The sequence below is a fragment of the Trichoderma asperellum genome, chromosome 7 (genome assembly GCF_020647865.1).
Source record: "Trichoderma asperellum chromosome 7, complete sequence".
Classification (NCBI taxonomy): Eukaryota; Fungi; Ascomycota; class Sordariomycetes; order Hypocreales; family Hypocreaceae; genus Trichoderma; species Trichoderma asperellum.
The window spans coordinates 3635565-3653487 of NC_089421.1; the positions used below are offsets into that span (position 1 = coordinate 3635565).

Consider the following 17923-nt stretch of genomic DNA (forward strand, 5'->3'; position numbering starts at 1 on the left):
CTGGATACGCTAATTAGCTGCTGCAAATCGTGGGCTTCAGTTTCTATATTCTACTGAAAAGGAGAAAAGTCCAGTGTCTCAAATAGATTCACATTCACATTCATATTTGTCATATGTGTTCCTATTAACTTTCCTTTTCCTATATATCGACGAGCCAGGAAGTGTTACCGTTACATGCATCGCGTGCCTAGTGATAAAAAAGTGGCAAGCTAAAAATAAGTCCCATAGATACATATATTGCGCTATAAATTTTGCTGCAATAAGGTATGAAGAAGCAGGCACGTGGGCACTCAAATCGCCAAAACTCGGTGACGAAAAGAAAAGCGACAAAAGTAATACCTTTTCTAGCGACAACCTGTCTCAATTGGGGAAAAAAAAAAATGCACTGTTTATGTCCGCATCTTCAGAAAGAGAGAGGGGGGAAATGGATCTCAATACAGCCTTTTGCCAGAGTACGGAATCCAAGATAAATAGCCTACTAGACTCGCCAAAATGGAAAGGAATATATTCGTGACATTTTCAACCGTTTTCAAGACTCATAACTCACCGCATTAGCCATGAAGAACTTATTGGCTAAGGGCATATCTGCTGCCGTTATCTTGCCTATGGTACTGGCGGCTGATGGTCCCATGGTCCCTGACTATGAAGTCCATTTGCTACTTGATCCTACCGTGGTCCTTGGCTCCGACTTCAAGCTTACCCCTACGGTTCTTTCCGCGTTTGCGATGCCGACAACGGTAACAAAGATTAATGTACAGTATATCGACACTGTTTCAGAAGATCTTTACAATAATGGCTGGAGTTGCCGTATTCGGAACATCGAGAATGAAAGCGGGTTTGATCTCACTTACAAGTGGCGTCTTCCAGTCAACAACGGAGATATTAATGGTGCCCTAAACACGGCTTTCAGCTATGGTTGGAACTCTGGCCAAGGGAACTATAATGCACAGATTGACTGGCTCTACGCTTCACAAACTCTTTCCATCCAACGAGATTACACTGCTTCCTCAAAGGGTTACAGTGGCACGGATGACCCAGATGAGAGTGATTCACGTAGCATGTTGGAATCAAAAGCGCCAAACATGTTTAATGACTGGGTATCTGATAATTGGGGCACTGATTTGCTTGAGAGCGGCGTCATATATGGCCCTGTTCTTACCAAGCGCTCGGTTGGCACATGGAATGGCGTTGAACTCGACATTGAGGTCTGGCCAATAGAAAACTCGAGCGGCACTGGAATCGACTATATCGTTGAGGCTTCTTTCAAAACGGATAATTACACATTTGCATCAGCTGGCCGCGACCAGTTGATAACCCTATTGCAGAACGAGAGTTGGTTCTTGGCAGATAGTTTATCAAAGGAGGATTTGGTTATGGAGAACTATCATCCGACATCGTAAGAATTACGATAGCTATGAAAATACAGTATTTAAGGCAAGAAAAGCTTACATTAATAAGCATTATATGTTATGCAGTATGTAAAATCTATTTTAGTGGACTACTTCAAAGCATGAAATGTCCGTAACAAGGCGTATTAGAAAGAGCCGGTGCTTAGAAGTTTTCACTTCAGCTGGAGTATTGTTATATATGTGTGTATCTAGAAAAAGCTCTTTCTCCAAGAGCAACTAAGATAATATAATTCTTTTCTACTTCAAGATATAAACCAACTTCTAGAATAGATAAGTAGTAACGAACTGCTATGGAAAGTGGTGGCGTTAACTGCTGAGCCAGAATGATATATAGTTTATTTTAAGCTATAGAAGCGTCACACAGCATCATTAGCAAGGACAGAAACCAACATAGAACGGTTCTACGAAGCAATCTTTTTTACGTAGTAGAGAGCAGAAGGCTGAAGCTGACTGGACTAAATTGGGCCATTGCCTTTGTAGATACTTCTCGATCTTAGTGAATACAAAGAGTTTCTTATATACATATAACGACTCCTTGCAATCCTCTGCATTATGGGTATTCTACAGCGACTGTTGTGCAAATTAGTATGAGAATTGTCGCCTCTCACCTTAAGTGCACACTACAGCATGGGTGTGGAAATATCAGTTTCGCACATTCTTCTGACAATAACGAAATATAGTCAAGTTGTGCTAGCGATATATAGACGCTTCAAGTACCTAATAAACCTTGATGTATTTATGGCCTACGCGTAGCTGGCACTAACTTAATATGCCATGCCTATCTGTGAAACTTCAATCGATATCTAGCAATATTGACAAGCTGTTGGCGGGCAGTAACCATGGTTACAGCTGAAGCTGCAGAGGCCCAAATATCCGTCGCCTTCTCCAGACAGAGGGCAGCCGTTGCGACCATTCGTCGCAGGGGGAGAAATAGGAGAACCATATGCAGTGCATTTACATGGCCCAGGAGGGCAGTAGCCATAGCTGTGAGAGTTAGCTGCGAAGCCAGAAAAGAGGGCGCAAAAAGCTTACTTGCAACTGAAATTACACAAACCAATATAGTTACCAGATTCACCGTCGGCGACGGTTCCGGCAACACAGACTTGACCAGATGGTGGTGTGCTGACTGGAGGAGTAGAAGAGCTAGAACGAGAAGTTGAAGGAGGAGGAGACACAGGAGGGGAAGATGCGTGAGTGGAAGAAACTGGAGGAGAAGAAGCCTGGGTCGAGGAAACTGGAATCGAAGTAATAGGACCCGATGTAACAGGGGGGTTGGTTCCTAGAGAGGGCCTAGCTTGGCAAGTTGTTACATGCAGACCAATGGTGAGAGATGCAAGACCATCTCCTTGTAGAGGGTCATCAAATCCTGCAGGAACAGTGCCGACGTATGTGTTGAAGTTGTATATCCCGCAGGCGCAGACATCGGTAATATCCATAAGGGACACGCCACTGAAGACAGTTTGGCCATTTCGTGTCAGAGCAAACTTCTGCTGGCCAAGGCTGGCTGGAACCTGGAATATATTTGCACCAGCATTTCCTTGGAACGATTGGGTAGTACCGCCAGAAGTGACAGTGACAGTGCCAGCAGACTTAAGGAAGGCGGCGACATAAACAGCGTCATCCATTGTCTCCCAGCCATCAGGCCGACCCTCAAAATAATTGCCGCTCGCGTTGTTAGCTGGGCGATTATAGGTAGTGTCCGTGGCGTCACAGTTTAACCCCTTGAGATTACGGCGATACCAGTAAACCAGCTCTTCGTTCTGGATGTATTTTGAGACATCGGTATCCTTATTCTTGTATGCAGCAATAAAAGGCTTTGAGAGATCGAGGAATCCATCATGAGGCATATCATTCGTCCATTTCGAATTTCCATCATCATAATGCTTTGACTTTAGCGGCCCGACGTAATGCGATTCGCCATAGTCGTTCCACGTGATAATCTCAACCATTGGGAAGCCTTGCTGTAGGATCTGCTGCCATCGATTGTAGATCAAGGCGCCGCTCGGGAACACCCAGTTCTTACTGAATGACACTTCGGGGCCAAAGTGCGTGAAGAACTCTGGAGAAATTGGAGCGAGATAGGGCTTGCTGCCCAACCAGCTCTTGTAGGCGTTGTCACCGTCAGCCACGGTGACGTTTTGGCCGGGCTTGGGGGCCTTGTTGTTTCCGTCATTATCCCATGCCTATAGGATCATTAGCATTGGTTTTATGTTCTTTTGACGTCAAAAGAATGCTCTTCCTACCATCCAATTGAGGGCACCATCAATATTTGAAGTGGAGGACTGGCCGGGGTGGAAGTTGGGCACGAAGTACACGTTGGACCCGGCGGCCGAACGCAACGCGTTGACATCAAGACCATCACCCGCAAACGAAGAAGCAAACACGCGATTGTCAACATATAGCTGGGCTGGTAAATTTGCGTACTGGGCGATTTTTTGTCCAACTCCAGCAGCATTGCCAGGACTCCACCAGTTAAAGTCGAAAGAGATAAAGACCTTCATGCCGTTTCTGTTGGCAGAATCATAAGCAAATCCAAGCTGCTGGTCAGTATAACCGTCAACGCCAATGTTCAAAGCAAAGGCGTCAATTCCAGCGGCTTTAGCACGTTGCATATCATCATCATAGTCAGACGAGCTGCCACGATCACCGACGATGCCAATCTACAATAAGTAATTGGGTTAGCCCAGTTACGGATGGTTTACTAACGACTACTAACCATGAAATGACAAAAGACAAGACGATCTGCAGAAGAAGCACGCTCCTCTAGGGACCGGATAGCGATATTGGCGGGAGCAGCACTGGAGAGAGAGGACAAGGCTGTGGCTGCAAGGGCACCAAGCCCGAGACGGCGAACCAAGTTCAACTTTGGCAGCATTATGAGTACGATTGACAAAGTATAGACCTACAGGTCTGAGTTTTACGTCGAGTATAGGCCACAATCAAACATTTTATACATTTCCTCTGGCTAATAGTACCCAAATCATCACCTGATCCCTTACGAAGCTCTGGATGGACTATGCATGTACTTTGTGAGAGTGGTGCATATTCCGAGAAGAAGCCGATGTCCAAGCTAGCAAAGGTCGAAGTATGTGAGATCGGTCCGAAAATATCTGCGGACATCTATGGAGCGCATTATTATCTGGTTCCCTATAGATTTCGTCTATAGCATCAACGGGCACACTTTTCCGTACGCTAGTTGCAAAGAGGCTGCTCATGAGATGCACGCCTTTCCTAGTTAGCTAAGACATAGTAATTGAGAGCTGACAGCGCTTTCGAGTGAGCTTGAATAGGCTAGCCGAAATACAGCTGCGGTGATATGTCTGAGCAGGTGTCTATGAATCAGTAATTAAGGTTAGGATTATTTTCATAAGCTTCTTATAGAGTTGTATGGGGCCTATGGCCACAATGCACCTCTATTTACTAACTCGCCGAGCATTAAACCGAGTCACACGGGATTTATGGTTCCGTCAATTCTGTTGTAAATACATGTACTTGTATGGACTTCTGTTGGCACGACCCCCTTGCGCATTTCCAGCTTTCCGTCCGCAGCACATTTTTCCGCATGCCATTTTCTTCCGCAACAATATACTCGAGCTCTTAACGGCGTTTCTTCCTGCTCCATTCTATGCTCTTTTTTTCTTGGACCTCAGGCTGACTTTGATGGAAAAAAAAAATCAGCAAATCAGAATTTACCTCGATTATCTAGTAGCTTGTCCCTGCGGCAAAATGCTCAATTTATAAACAGTACATAAATCAGTATAATCATCTGCAACAATTATTGTTCATCTCCTTTTCTACAAAGTTCGAAAGCCTTTTTTCGTCTATACTTCGTTAAACTTTATCAGTTGAAGGTCGGCAATAACTCCCGGATCGGCAGCAAACCACAGTTGGGGTTAGTTATGGACAAGGGCGGACGGAGGACGCAATCAAATTGACCGATCCTCCATAATTGACCGTCAGTCATGCACCAGTGGTAGCGGTAGCACTGCTTTGTACATCTTTCTGACGCCTATGCAACACGAGCTCTGACATCGGATGGCTCAAGAAATGTAGTCGCGAAATGAAGTAGGTAGATATGTTTACGTTTACCGCCGTCTTCTATCCACAACCAATCCCCTCTAGCATACTCCTCAGCAAATTATCTGCATACAAAATGATACCCAAGTTGCCCAGCTCACCCGGAGTTTGGCCCATGTTTCCGTATGGAAAAAGGGATGCCGGCTTTTAGCTGCCGCTGGCGGAAAGAGTGTCAATAGCACACCGTGGTTCCCCGTACCCCGCGTGAACCCCGCTCTAGCCACCTCAATATGCATTACAGTGCATGAGGAATAATAATCCCGAGTCAGCTTCATTGCCTACTTGGCTAGTTGGAAGGATGGAAACGATCAATTAGCTGTATTTGGGAGGTGAGAAATACCCTTTGGCTCTATGCTGGGGCTGGGACATCGGTCGTTGCAGCCGCCGCTAACTGCACGATTTGAGTAGGATCAGGAGATGATTGTAGCACAAGGGGTAGTGGATTGACTAAAACTTACAATTAACTGTAAACAATCTTTGATCGGGGTCGCGTCACCAGCAACGTTACTATTGAGCGTCCCTTGTTGATCATCAGCTGGTGAAGGGATTTAGATGGAGAGCATTTCTGATTGGCCTTGGCTATGGACCTCGGTCCTGCAGACTATGTCTGGGACCCGAAAATCAGCAATGCTACCTACATGAATGCTCATTGCATCCACCTGCAGCACAACACAGTCGATTAGGCCAAGATATGTACCGAAAACATATATCCTTTTTGGCAAAATTTCCGACGGTATATAACTTCGTCTGAATTGCAAATAGGATATTTTAAATATTCATCGCAGGGGGTATTCGCAGCATTTATAGGCTTCTAATATAACTACTATTTTAGTTGAAAAGACGGAGCAATATGACAAGCCTCTTATTATGTGCCGTGTGGCCGTGTGGATAGATGAATATGCTCGAATAGCACGAATCCTCGATTATAATAACTTTGGCATAGCGCTGTGCAGCCAGCTACATATGCTCTATGTACTCGAAACGTCCCCATTCGGCCATCGTTACTAGCGGTTACAGGTATTTACGCTTCTAGCACCATATTTTAACGATTAGTATCATGACAGCCAAGGCACTGCTATTATGTCTTCCTCTTTCGCTAAATTAAGCTCCACTGTACAGAACCAGATAAAGGACGTGGTTCTCTTTGGATACACTCAAGCCGCCCAAAACGGCGGCACATTCCACAACTTCTCTAACAGCAAAACGGACATATTTTGTTCTGTTGCTGATGCGGTGTGTTATGGCACTTTATTTATCTTCCTACGCATGTCCTGTGCACAGATGTGGCCTGAAGCCCCTGCGTTCCTCATCAAGGAAATCGGTTAATTGGTTACATATATCAATACTTTCTACCATTTGCTTGATGATATATGACTAAGTTAGAGTAGTAAAATATTATCGGGGGATGTCTGAAGAGAGATGATATGCATATATTATAAGTAAATAAGCACACATACAAACTCTATTCAGGGAATAACCAATACATAAGTTTTCATGAATTCACCTTGTTCTCCAGTCGGTTATTGAAGTTACAGCATGAAAGTATATCAAGAAACTGTTTCATGGTGGCCAATGCCTCATTACTTAATAAAGAGCGAGGTTTTTTAGGCGACGTGGTATTGTTCTGCAGGGAAATAATGATCCCTGTATCGATACTTCCTAGGCTTATAGACAAAGCCACCCCACTAGAACCAGAAGTTAGGCCCGCTCTGGACTGATAAAGACCTGGTGCTGTAAGCGTATGGAACAACCAGTAAATTTTAACCCCCTTTTAGCCCCTAACGCCATATTCTGGGCTTTTATCTTGCCTAAAGAGCCATTGCTTCTTAAAGATTGTATTCTAGCCATCTATGCATCCCAGCACAGGCCTCCCCGTATTCCGTGTGATCTCTACAGAAGATGAGGGATAGAAAATACCTAATACTTTGATACCATCTTATGGTGTTGTTTTGACATATTTATTATGTCAACTTACGGACAATCCTGGCCCAATAAGACCATAGATGTGCGCGCGATTGCAAGAAACCTTCAAGAGGTATCCAAGATGCACTCGCAAAGGACAGCCCGTGTAACCCGTCAGCGAGGCATTGCGTTGCCGTTGTTGAAAGCTTTGGCGACGTGACTTTTAACTCAATAAAAGTTATGCAAGATCGCTGGCTCTCGCCGATCTCTGACGGTGCTGATAGGTGGACGCGTAGTCACTTGTATTTCTGCAAGTTTGTGCGGATATATGCGAGTGACTCTCCGTCCTTCTAGCCCAGTGGGCAATTATATCATATATGTGGCAGGAAGCAGAGAAAAATGAAGATCACAGATAGAAAAGCCAGTTTATGCTATCCATCACTAGGCCTTACAGGTGCGGAAGAAGGCTTGAACATTTCTAGCTTTCTCAGCAAGAGCCTAGAAAATGTGCCGCCGCGGCTACCTCATGTTGGCTGTACATGCCGCTTGTGATGCGAATCGGCGCTGTCAAGGCGCATGATCGATCCTGCTGCTAGACATATTTGCTCTGTAACAATCTTCGTGGTAACACACTTGGGAAGACGCGATCTCTCAGATAGCAGACAGCCGCCCAAGGAGATCGGAATATCAATTCCAGGCTCTTGAACTACCCATAACAGGTGCATAGGGACTTGCATCTTCTTTAAGCGACTTCAGCAAGAATTCTTCTCTATCCCTGGGGCTGCGGAGAAGGTCTGTCTGCATTTGAGCCTGGCTACGGGCCTGTTGCTGCTGTTGTCTGCAGCTATAGGTGTGTAAATATTAGTCAAATAAATCTCGATTTTACCCGTTGCGCAGACAGTTCGATCGTTCAATCTTCAATCCACATATCGGTGAATGCTCTGCATTTCTCCGCGTCAAAACCTGCCCTGTTACTATTTTGACACGTCTTCGTGAACATGAATAGGAAAATGTTTGGTGATCATAAGGCATGACAATATGGACAAGTCCCCAGGCAGGAGCTAATGTAGTTAGACCTGATTATATTCACTTTCTGAAAAACTTTCGAGACAGAACCTCAACTAGGCATATCTGTTGATCGCAGCTTATACCATCGCATTACACATGTGAAGGTTGCTTGGCGTACGGCCAGTACTGGTTTCAATAGGACTTAATCACTATGCAAGATATAGCCATGCTCTATACGCAGGAGTAGATGGAGTTCAAAAGTGATGCAGGTTGAGAGACTCCTCTTTGAATCTCCACGTATACGAAGCCCTGGATGCAGAGTCTTATCATACCTTTGCAGCGGAGATGCTACCAACCCAGGTTAGATAAAGTTGACGATAGCTTCAGGCTTTTGGCATGTGAACATGTAGTTGCACTAGTTACGCTCTTAAAATCCAACTATCGACCTTGCCTTTATGTTTTCGTCGGTGTCAAGCACATAAGTTCTTGATACCTATAATTTACTGCCTCTCCTCAAACTCATTGGCCTAACTCACGCTCAGCACTTAAATTCGTTTCCTTAGAACTCACCAGTAACAAGACCAATGGTGCCATTCACTCTTGTCACCGCAGTTCTAGCCTGGGCATGCATGGTCACGGCTTTTTGAATAAGCAATCGTGCCAGCTCCAAACGGCAGATTCCTTTTCGACATGCTCTCCGTAAGAGACAACCAGATCCCTGGCAACCTTTTGGACCAAACTAGACAGAATGCACGGAAGAACACTGCGTCCAATGAGGATTGGTTTCAAAGAGTTGAAACGTAATCTGGGCAAAGGGGGGAATGGATATATACGCATGAATTAAAATGATCTTCGTATGCAAATTCAGCCTGCTAATACATTCAGCCCAGAACTAACCCTTACTTGTCCCGCCCAATCGTGTTATCATATTCTTTGCGCCACCAATATTAACTTCCAGTGCCCTTGTTGGCTGGCTGGTCTCTACCGGCATTTCAACTTAGAAAATATTCCAGTTGGTCAAGAAGCAGGCGCACTTCAATCTCATCCATTGTAAAGCTTTTTTTTTTTTTTTTAAATCTACCTGTCTTTTTCTTGTTACCTTTTTCCTTGTAAATTTAGTAGGTGCATTCGATACTCATGCTCTCACGTGGAAGGAATTCCAGGAACCGAGTATTGTCACGTTGAGCATGGGCGCACAGGCAGCCAGGATGTTACATGCGAAGAATACCATGTTTCTCATAATTTAGCATGGCACATGGTCACCCCCGCAACCTGAGTTCGGCACGGTGCGAATGCTAGCGGGACGAAAACGTCGAACATAGAAAGGCGCGTACAAAACTCAACCGAGCCGTCCGTCCGACGTACCAGATCATGGACGATAGTGACCTGCTGCCGTTTTCTAACCTGAACCTATACTATGAAAACACCTTTCCGAATTGCATTAAAGTAAGAGACCAGCGTCTATAATCCGTCATCAGCTAGCAAGGCTATTAGACCAATATATCATTCCCAATGGTAACTTGGCTGTCGACAGCAACCAACTTCGCGTATTTGAAGCAACCGATAACCAGTACAGCGCCGCGGATCTCGGTATGCTCTGGTGGAATCTATACTCGTGTGTAAAGTGGGCTCTGGTAACGGATCCAAACTTTGCTGACTTCTTAGCTTTTCTCGCAGAAACATTCCGAATGGAACGTATCCGATTGAGAACCTGATAGACGGTGCTATAGGTTCCCGGGAAACAACAGGCACAGCCATCCCAGGTCTGTCAGCGCTAGGTCTTGAAATTAATCTGGGCTTCAAACCCGCCTGGCCTCTCATCTAACCTCAAAAGGCTGCTCTATTTCTATCGCATGTCCAATTCTACGAGAAGGGTCTGGACCAAGGATTTCAGAAATATAGAGTCTTCTTCAATAGTAAGCAGATCGAAGTCATTACCGCACGAATATGTAAACTGAATCGATGTTCCAGCGTTCCTTAATTCATCAACGGGAGTCACTGGATCTGTAGTTCTTACGGCGAAACAGGCGATTGCGCAGGAGATGTCCGCTGTGATCTAGCCTACACCAAACCCCCGTGATCCCGGCAGCTATCAGGGTCAGCGCCAGTGTGGCGTCTTCAAGCCCACCAACATTATGTCGGTATCATATTGTGGCGGGGAAATCGACCAGGGATAGGCATATGCTGAACGCCAGTGTGATGAGATCACGAAGTCGGCGCTCCAAGACGCCGCTACAGTCGTCATGGTGTAGCGTCATTTAAGGATGACGGCGTTATACAGAGCGGTTGCCTGGGTCCCTACCGGCACCATCGTCCTCCTGCAGGCACCGGCAAGCCGTCCCTATGCGCTGAATACTGCAATCTGGTACGCGGATGAAGGGCCGTACACTCCGTTTAGGCCGCAACATGATCAGCTCCCTGAGATTTCTTCTAATTTTTTTTTCCGTCTAGCAACGGCTTTTTCAACTGTTCCCCCCTTTTAGACTATCAAATGAGCGCGGCTGAAGATATTTATCTTCCACTTACATAATTTTAATAAATATTAAAATACATATATTAGTTAAATAAAATATATAGTAAAAGTTATAAAAAGGTTTATATTAATATAAAAACAATATGAGCTTCAAGAGATATACCGATCCTTAGCAATAATTTTGAGCGATATCGGTGACGATGCTTTCCGTCTTAGTGAATGAGGCAATCTAGACATCTCTGTGCTATGAAAGGCACGTCAGCTACCACATCGGTATGGGCGGCCGTTATTACGCGTGTCGCTCACCCGTCTTAGTCGTTGACACGTCTCTGCCCGTCACAGGTGCCGATATATGTACACCCGGGACTTATACTAGCTAACGCGTGGCTCAGTGTCCGACTCTGGCTGCGGTACGTTTAGTTTTCCCGCTAGTAAAGGGGACCCAGTCGCCGGCCTCGGGTAAATATCAATCGTGTCAATCTTTGATATATGCATATATGTGTCGACCAGAAACTCCAGCTCTCCAATCTATCTGCTGTTGCTTGATGTCTTGATGAGCCCGCCTTGGAAAAGGGCTATCATTGAAAGGAAAGTCGGTTTTAATACAAAACAGTGTTTGTATCTCTAAATAAGTCTCTGCAATACATGGATGCATGGCGCTGCACAGCCCTCATGAAACTTTACCTAATCTAGATATGGCGACCTTCAAATTTATAGAGCTTACCTAGTAATCATTTTGTTACTCTGGTGACATATATCGCCTTACAATTAGCAGCAGTAAAGGTAGGAGCTGCTTTTTTAAGGAGCAGAAGCAGGGGTTTAGGCTGCAAGAGATCTTCCTGGTTAATGCAAGGTTATGTAAAACAGTATTATACCTCTGCTTCTTTAGCGCTGCTGCTAAAAAAAATTTTGTCGAAGTATTTGAATATATATTTATTAGCTCTACGGAATATATACCCTTATAAATAGCTTACTTTATAAAATGTTTTCTAGTAGCTTGAAAAAAATTAAAGTTAAAAATAAAAGAATTCTTAAGTATAATATATTAAAATTAAAAGTTTTATTGCATTAGCAGTATATGTATTTTTATATAATTATATAAAAACTATTTATATATAGATATATATATATATACATATACTATTTAAAAGTCTTTTAGTATATATTTAATAATTATATATATAGTGTTTTATTTTAAAAATTGGTATAGTAAAGCTTTTTCAGTTTTCTAAATTTATATTTTAAATGTAGCTTTTATTACACCTTTCCATTCTTGTTCTTCTATTGTTTCTACTCTGTGCATTCAAGCTTACCCACTCTTTGCGATCCTACTAATATCCAGCTGTCTCCCCGACACTCTTGAGTAAATATCAGATTTAGCTACCTTACAATGCGGTACATAAATTATTACACTACGCCCACTTCTTCATCCTCCAACGTGCAATCATCTACATATGGATTCTGGTTTAGTACACAAACGGCGACGCTTAGCCCCAGCGTGCATAGAATGCCAACGAAGAAAGATCAGATGTGATAGCGCAACGCCTTGCGGTCCTTGTAGCAAGCTCTCAAACACCAGATGCATCTACAGCAATGTTCATTTCCATCCCTTTCCAAATGGCGACTTTCGTTCCCCCAACGACACACGACTCGACATTTCCCAACTACCAAATATACAATCAAACAAGCAACATCCGCTTTTTCAAGACGGCAACTCTGGACGCCTTGATCTCTTCTCCCTTGAACCAACAACGGCGCACTTTCGTGACGATGTTGGAGCAAATCTCGCTAATTACTTGGGACTTGATGATACACATTCTCGAATTGCAACCTCGCATTCAACAAGAGTCTCATATCCAGATGCAAGTGCTTCAACCTTTTCCGATGCATCGACTGCAGTGTCTAGGCAGCTATCGACGCCAAGTGATGACCATGCTTCTTGGTCCTCTGCGAATTCAATTTTTGACCCAGAACCACAACAGAACCCGAGCGGCGCCACTCATGGGCGAATAGCAACTTGCTGGGAAGAAGCGATGAATAAATGTGAAAGGCTGCAGTTTGTTCTATACGGACTAAGGAATAAGAGGGGGCCTATACAACTGCAATCCAAGCATGAGCCATTGAGACCGCTAATGGACAGATTTGTCAAGCTCGAGCGTCAGGCAAGAGCATCAAAGAACTCAGCACCCAACTTGTCGCTAAACTGGACCGCAACTCCTGAATTACCTAATTATGCGGTGAAAAAGCTGCTACCGCCTCAGCGGATATGCGACATTCTTCTGGATGCATATCTCGCCACCTTTGAATCGGTATGGCGCATCTTGCATGTGCCAACATTTCTTCGCGACTACAGACGGTTCTGGGCGGGCTCTTCGTCAATATGGTCCCCTGACATAGAGGAGTTATTCCTCTGCAAGCTTGTGATATGTATTGCTCTAGGAGCTTTCGTTAACCCTGAACTGGACACTGCTGACAATACTGTCTCTGAGCAAAACCAAGACGGCATCTACTGGCGGGAGCAGGCGAAAACTTGGATTGCATACGGCAGACAATGGCTGGCTCGTAAAGCAATCGCTGGATCACGAGCAGACTTGAACACTGCGCAAATCATATGTCTGCTAGCGCTATCACGGTATACCGGTCCAGTCAATGCTACATCAACTGGCTCACTATGGTCTCCTGGCGATCATGACCTCACGCGCTTAGCGATACAGCTGGGTTTACACCGGGATCCTACTAAAGTCGATCCTGATATGCCAGCCACCGAGATTGAAGTTCGCCGGCGCTTGTGGGCGACTATGCTGGAACTATCCTTACAGCTATGTCTTGATCATGAGTTGCCAGCTCCCATTTCTCCAGAAACTTACGACTGTGCGCCGCCATCCGACTTGGCAGATGAGGACGCGAGTACTAGCGATGCTGATTCTACGCTATCATCTTATTTTACGAGTTATTCACCCGGCTACCGCATGACGAGGACGAATCTCTTGGTGGTATTGACACGAACGCAACGCCTGCGTCTTCGAATACTGCACATAATGCACTCTCCTGGTGCTGCAAAGGCTTTGGAAGACACGCACCGGCTCGCCGCTGAGCTGAAAGGAGCATATTCGACCGAGCTTCGCAGGCTACGATCTCTGCAGAAGAAGCCTACTGAATTCCAGATTAAGCTCTTGGATGCACTCACTTTGCCGTTTGTCCTAGCACCGCACGCCAAATTCGCAGCTCATCCTTTGCCCAGCCCAGCGTGCTATTTTTCCCGCAAAGTGCGGATGGAAATCTCGGCACTGCTCTTGACGAATCATTCATCAGACTTGGCAACGGTGACGCAGACCCCGGCTGCAGGACTCGAGGAAGTTACTGCTGATGCTGACGGCCTACCTGTCTTGCCCTCCAATACGACCTCATCTGCGGCCACGACCGCCGCTACCAGCAGTAGTGCATCCTATCCTGCAAACCCGCTAACCGTTCTGCGCATCCATGGCCAAGGCCATTTCGCCACTCTGCAGTGGCACGCAATTCTGGCTCTTTGTCTCGATCTGATAAGCGAGCTGAAAGAGGAGTTTTTTTCTGCAGTCAGCGGGCCAAGCTGGCGGCAGCTTCAAGGAACCATCCAGACCTATGTCACCATGCTGGAGCAGCGCGTCCGGACATCAGGAGGGGCCACGTCCGCGCGCGAGTTCCTCTTTTGTTCATGTGCAGCAGCCTACATTGAGACCATGCTAGGGGGGGATGGAGAGGCTGACCAAGCCATTACATCGGCAGCGTATGCGGCACTCACGCTGTGTTGCGAAATAATGGAGCAGGGGCTCCAGCCGCGGCGCGGCATCGTATGATACGAAAACAGCGGAGCATCTTGTGCGATGATGACACTGATGGGTGATCAGACCACTTATCAAGTAAATATGCCTACATGTACTCCGTATCAAAAACGTAATCACCGATCCTTTGTCCATCCAATTCTGAAAACATATGCTTTCTAATTGTGATTCCCGTGCGCCTTCCCTCCCTCCCCCAAGAGTGGCTCAAATGATGCATAGAGCAAATGATATAAAATTGTACAACAAAAGACTAAGAAGGGTTGTTTAAAATTAACAGAAAAGGAGCATTGGTGTAATATAAACTACAAACAAGATATCAAAGGCAAAAATAAATAAACAAAATATTTTTATAATAGTAATTTTTTATAAGAAAAAAATTATTATGTTTATTGTTATCAGGTCTGAAAATTTGAATTTCTATTATTACGTGTATAATATAGTATTTAATGCTTGAGATGCCAAAACCTGCATATATTTGATTACCTAATACCGAAGTTTACGGCACAGGGACAATCAACTGTGAGCCGTGTGTTCCCCACCAACTGACACTACCTGCCTAAGAGAGAAGGAGATTTAACGCAGGAAAATATGCAAAAGTAGCACTCCGTGGAGAAGCACTATTGCCTGCAGCATACAAGGAAACTAAATACCTAGTTGGTTTCATCTGGAATAAGTTAAAGCTGTACATATTTGGCTAATACTTGAAATGCTACTATCAAGGCGCATTCTAAATTTTAGTCTATTAAAATATACAAATCCAGTAAGATATAGCTATCATTGAAAAGGAAAAAGCCAGTTGCTAATCAATCTTAAATATCACCATTACAAACATATCATTGGTGAACATTGTAATCGCACAAAGTGTCTGCTCACTAACGTAACCACTACTTTAAACATAGCTTGATGCGCTTCTTGGCATTGTCATGGGTGCCGGGAATTAATATCTCGGTAAGGAAGTTGAAATAAAGATGAAGATACTCTGCGTTAGTAAATCAAGCAAATGATACGTATAAAAATAGCACAAAGGAGCTATCCGCGTCGCATTCAATTGTGAATGTGCAGAGTCATCCGTTACTTGTGTGCGCTTTTCTCCACACCGAATTCATGTTAGCTTATATTGAAACCGCCTAGAATTAATCGCTTTAACGTCATGCTTCTTACATACAAGAGTCTCCGAAATTGACTGTAAAGCCAGGTATGTGCTTTGCGCAAGATAGACACTATTCTTAATACTGATGGGCATTTCTCAGCTAACAGCTAAATAGTTGTGGTAAACGCGAATACGAAATTTCTACCGTCAGGGATTCCTGTTGGCACGCTATCTACCATCGTAATAATTATTACAACGTCAATGAACATAATAACCGTTGAATCAGTCCTAGGAAAGAATTGACTCTTGAACTTTAGTATTCAGGCTGAGAAACTAATAAGCCATTTTATGTATATAACTTCAACCTTCGGAAGCATCAAAAATAGCAAACATTCCCTTTTGACCTCGTCCGCCTTGTTGTTGCTCTACTGGCACTCGGCCGTTAAGCCACATTCTGTGGTAATCCATCTCTGTCCATTGCCATCCTAAACGTGAAAATACGTCAACACTATTCTCATTTGGGCCAAATACTTCAGCGACCAAGCTTCCAGAAGATTTTGAAACGGCTGCATGTGACATGGCTAGTTGAAGAAGAGCGGACGCATGGCTGTTCGAGTCTGCTAACAGAGGGCCAAATCGGTAGCCATGTTCGCAACGACGAACTAGTATAAATCCTGATAATTCTTCAGTGGTGGTAGATATAATAGCAAATCCAAATGCATCAGGTCGAGAAAACAAAGCTTTAGCCCAGAGTACGCCTCGATCAAGCCCAGTATGCATGCGATCCAGATCCGCAATAGTGTCCGCATCAACTTCTTTAATATCGACTGCTTTATACCCGTTGTTCAGCTGGACAGCCCCATACTTGGTCTCCAATTCTTGTTCAGGCACGCGCGTCATAATCCTGATTTTGGCTGCTTCAACAAAGCCTCGTCTTTCGTATGTTTTAACTTGCTCCTTTACAGCATCCAAACCAACCACTCGGATGCCAATTTCGTTGTAGGTGTCAAGCATTGCTTTGAACAACATCCCACCCCATCCTCTCCCTTGGTGCTGCTTATCAACTATAAAGAAACCTACCCATCCGGTGCGATTAGGGAACTTAAAACCTATCACCATCCCAATAGGCTCATTTGCGCCCGCTGGAATCAATATTAGCCAGTCTTGGCCGTTTTGAGCCACTGTAAAGTGAGTTTGAGCATCCAATTCATCTCTATTCTGGCATTTATCAGCCCTTCATTTTATGAAGAAAAAAAAATTCCGAAACTCATACCCATCCCAAGTCTCTGATCTGATTGCAGAAGAAACTGGTTACTTCGCTTAGCGAAGCGCTTGGCCGAACAGCAACGCTGGAAGTGAAATCAGGAACGGGCATTGTCATTTATGGATTTAGACAGTTTCTACTCTGAAAAAATGGACTGCACAGAGGCGATAATGTGTTGCACCGCTGATATTGTTTTGGGAAACTTCTCATACTTAATCAGAGAGAAATTGAAGAGTCGGTGACCAAAAATCCTGAAAATTTCTCGTAAAGTCTTATTAGGTGATGCGCTAATCTTGTTTTATCATGCGGTCAGAGTTGATGATTACGCTCTTTAGTTACCAAATATTGAATCTTAGTGGTTTCTCTTTGTTTCGGATTTTCTCGGAATGGGGTAATAGCGGGGCTATGTATCTATAAGGAGCTTAAAAAAAACCCAGTCTTCATTTTTATACATGCCTTTGATATAATAAAGAAGGGGGGTGTTGTGCCTACCAACTATCCATCATAGAGTGTCATCGTCCAAAGGATTGGTTAACAATGAAACAGGTATAACCCTATAGGTAATGTACATATGTGTACATGCAGCGTTGGGTATTGTATGACAGCGGATAAGCGCTGTATTTTAATGAATAAGCGCTATATTCAATGCATACGCAATGTAAGACAGTAAATAAGAGTTATATCTCATTACTAAGCGATTTTATTCAATGAATCAGTGCTGTATTTATATAAACATGGACAATCTTTTAGCTGGTAAAGAAAATTCGTTCCACGAAGCACTCACGGCTATTTTTTCTCCCTTTTCTGAATGCAGCCTTATTCTCATAGAACACTTAGAATATCTATGTTTATTCCAGGTTTTAGTTGTAATTATTTATC

At 44.2% G+C, this 17923-nt stretch overlaps 5 protein-coding genes across 6 annotated transcripts; 3 read left to right on the plus strand and 2 right to left on the minus strand.

The window, feature by feature from the left end:
- The first annotated feature begins 388 nt into the window (after positions 1–388).
- On the plus strand, positions 389–1576 carry TrAFT101_011916 (uncharacterized protein). The gene has a single exon (XM_024908575.2). It carries the CDS (start codon positions 558–560, stop codon positions 1398–1400), a length of 843 nt encoding a protein of 280 aa, XP_024757653.2. The 5' UTR covers positions 389–557; the 3' UTR covers positions 1401–1576.
- A 489-nt stretch (positions 1577–2065) lies between these two features.
- On the minus strand, positions 2066–4304 carry TrAFT101_011917 (uncharacterized protein). Its single transcript, XM_024905399.2, has 4 exons — positions 4126–4304; positions 3653–4069; positions 2442–3592; positions 2066–2393 (listed from the first exon to the last, which is right to left on the minus strand). Exons 1-4 carry the CDS (start codon positions 4282–4284, stop codon positions 2213–2215), a joined length of 1908 nt encoding a protein of 635 aa, XP_024757652.2. The 5' UTR covers positions 4285–4304; the 3' UTR covers positions 2066–2212.
- A 5604-nt stretch (positions 4305–9908) lies between these two features.
- Positions 9909–10456, plus strand: TrAFT101_011918 (uncharacterized protein; the record flags this gene model as incomplete). Its single annotated transcript, XM_066129415.1, has 6 exons — positions 9909–9911; positions 9973–10011; positions 10074–10091; positions 10145–10159; positions 10231–10312; positions 10368–10456. The coding sequence occupies 6 exons, from the start codon at positions 9909–9911 to the stop codon at positions 10454–10456; spliced, it is 246 nt and encodes an 81-aa protein (XP_065985549.1).
- A 1716-nt stretch (positions 10457–12172) lies between these two features.
- TrAFT101_011919 (uncharacterized protein) lies at positions 12173–15017 on the plus strand. Its single transcript, XM_024908574.2, has one exon. The coding sequence runs from the start codon at positions 12324–12326 to the stop codon at positions 14703–14705; it is 2382 nt and encodes a 793-aa protein (XP_024757650.1). The 5' UTR covers positions 12173–12323; the 3' UTR covers positions 14706–15017.
- A 1068-nt stretch (positions 15018–16085) lies between these two features.
- Positions 16086–17241, minus strand: TrAFT101_011920 (uncharacterized protein). Of its 2 annotated transcripts, none has more exons than XM_066129416.1 (2): positions 17054–17241; positions 16086–16993 (listed from the first exon to the last, which is right to left on the minus strand). In XM_066129416.1, the coding sequence occupies exon 2, from the start codon at positions 16897–16899 to the stop codon at positions 16141–16143; it is 759 nt and encodes a 252-aa protein (XP_065985550.1). In that variant the 5' UTR covers positions 16900–16993; positions 17054–17241; the 3' UTR covers positions 16086–16140. The 2 variants fall into 2 exon arrangements, with proteins under 2 accessions (XP_065985550.1, XP_024757649.2); XM_024902695.2 differs by having other exon boundaries at positions 16086–16998.
- Positions 17242–17923: the final 682 nt, after the last annotated feature.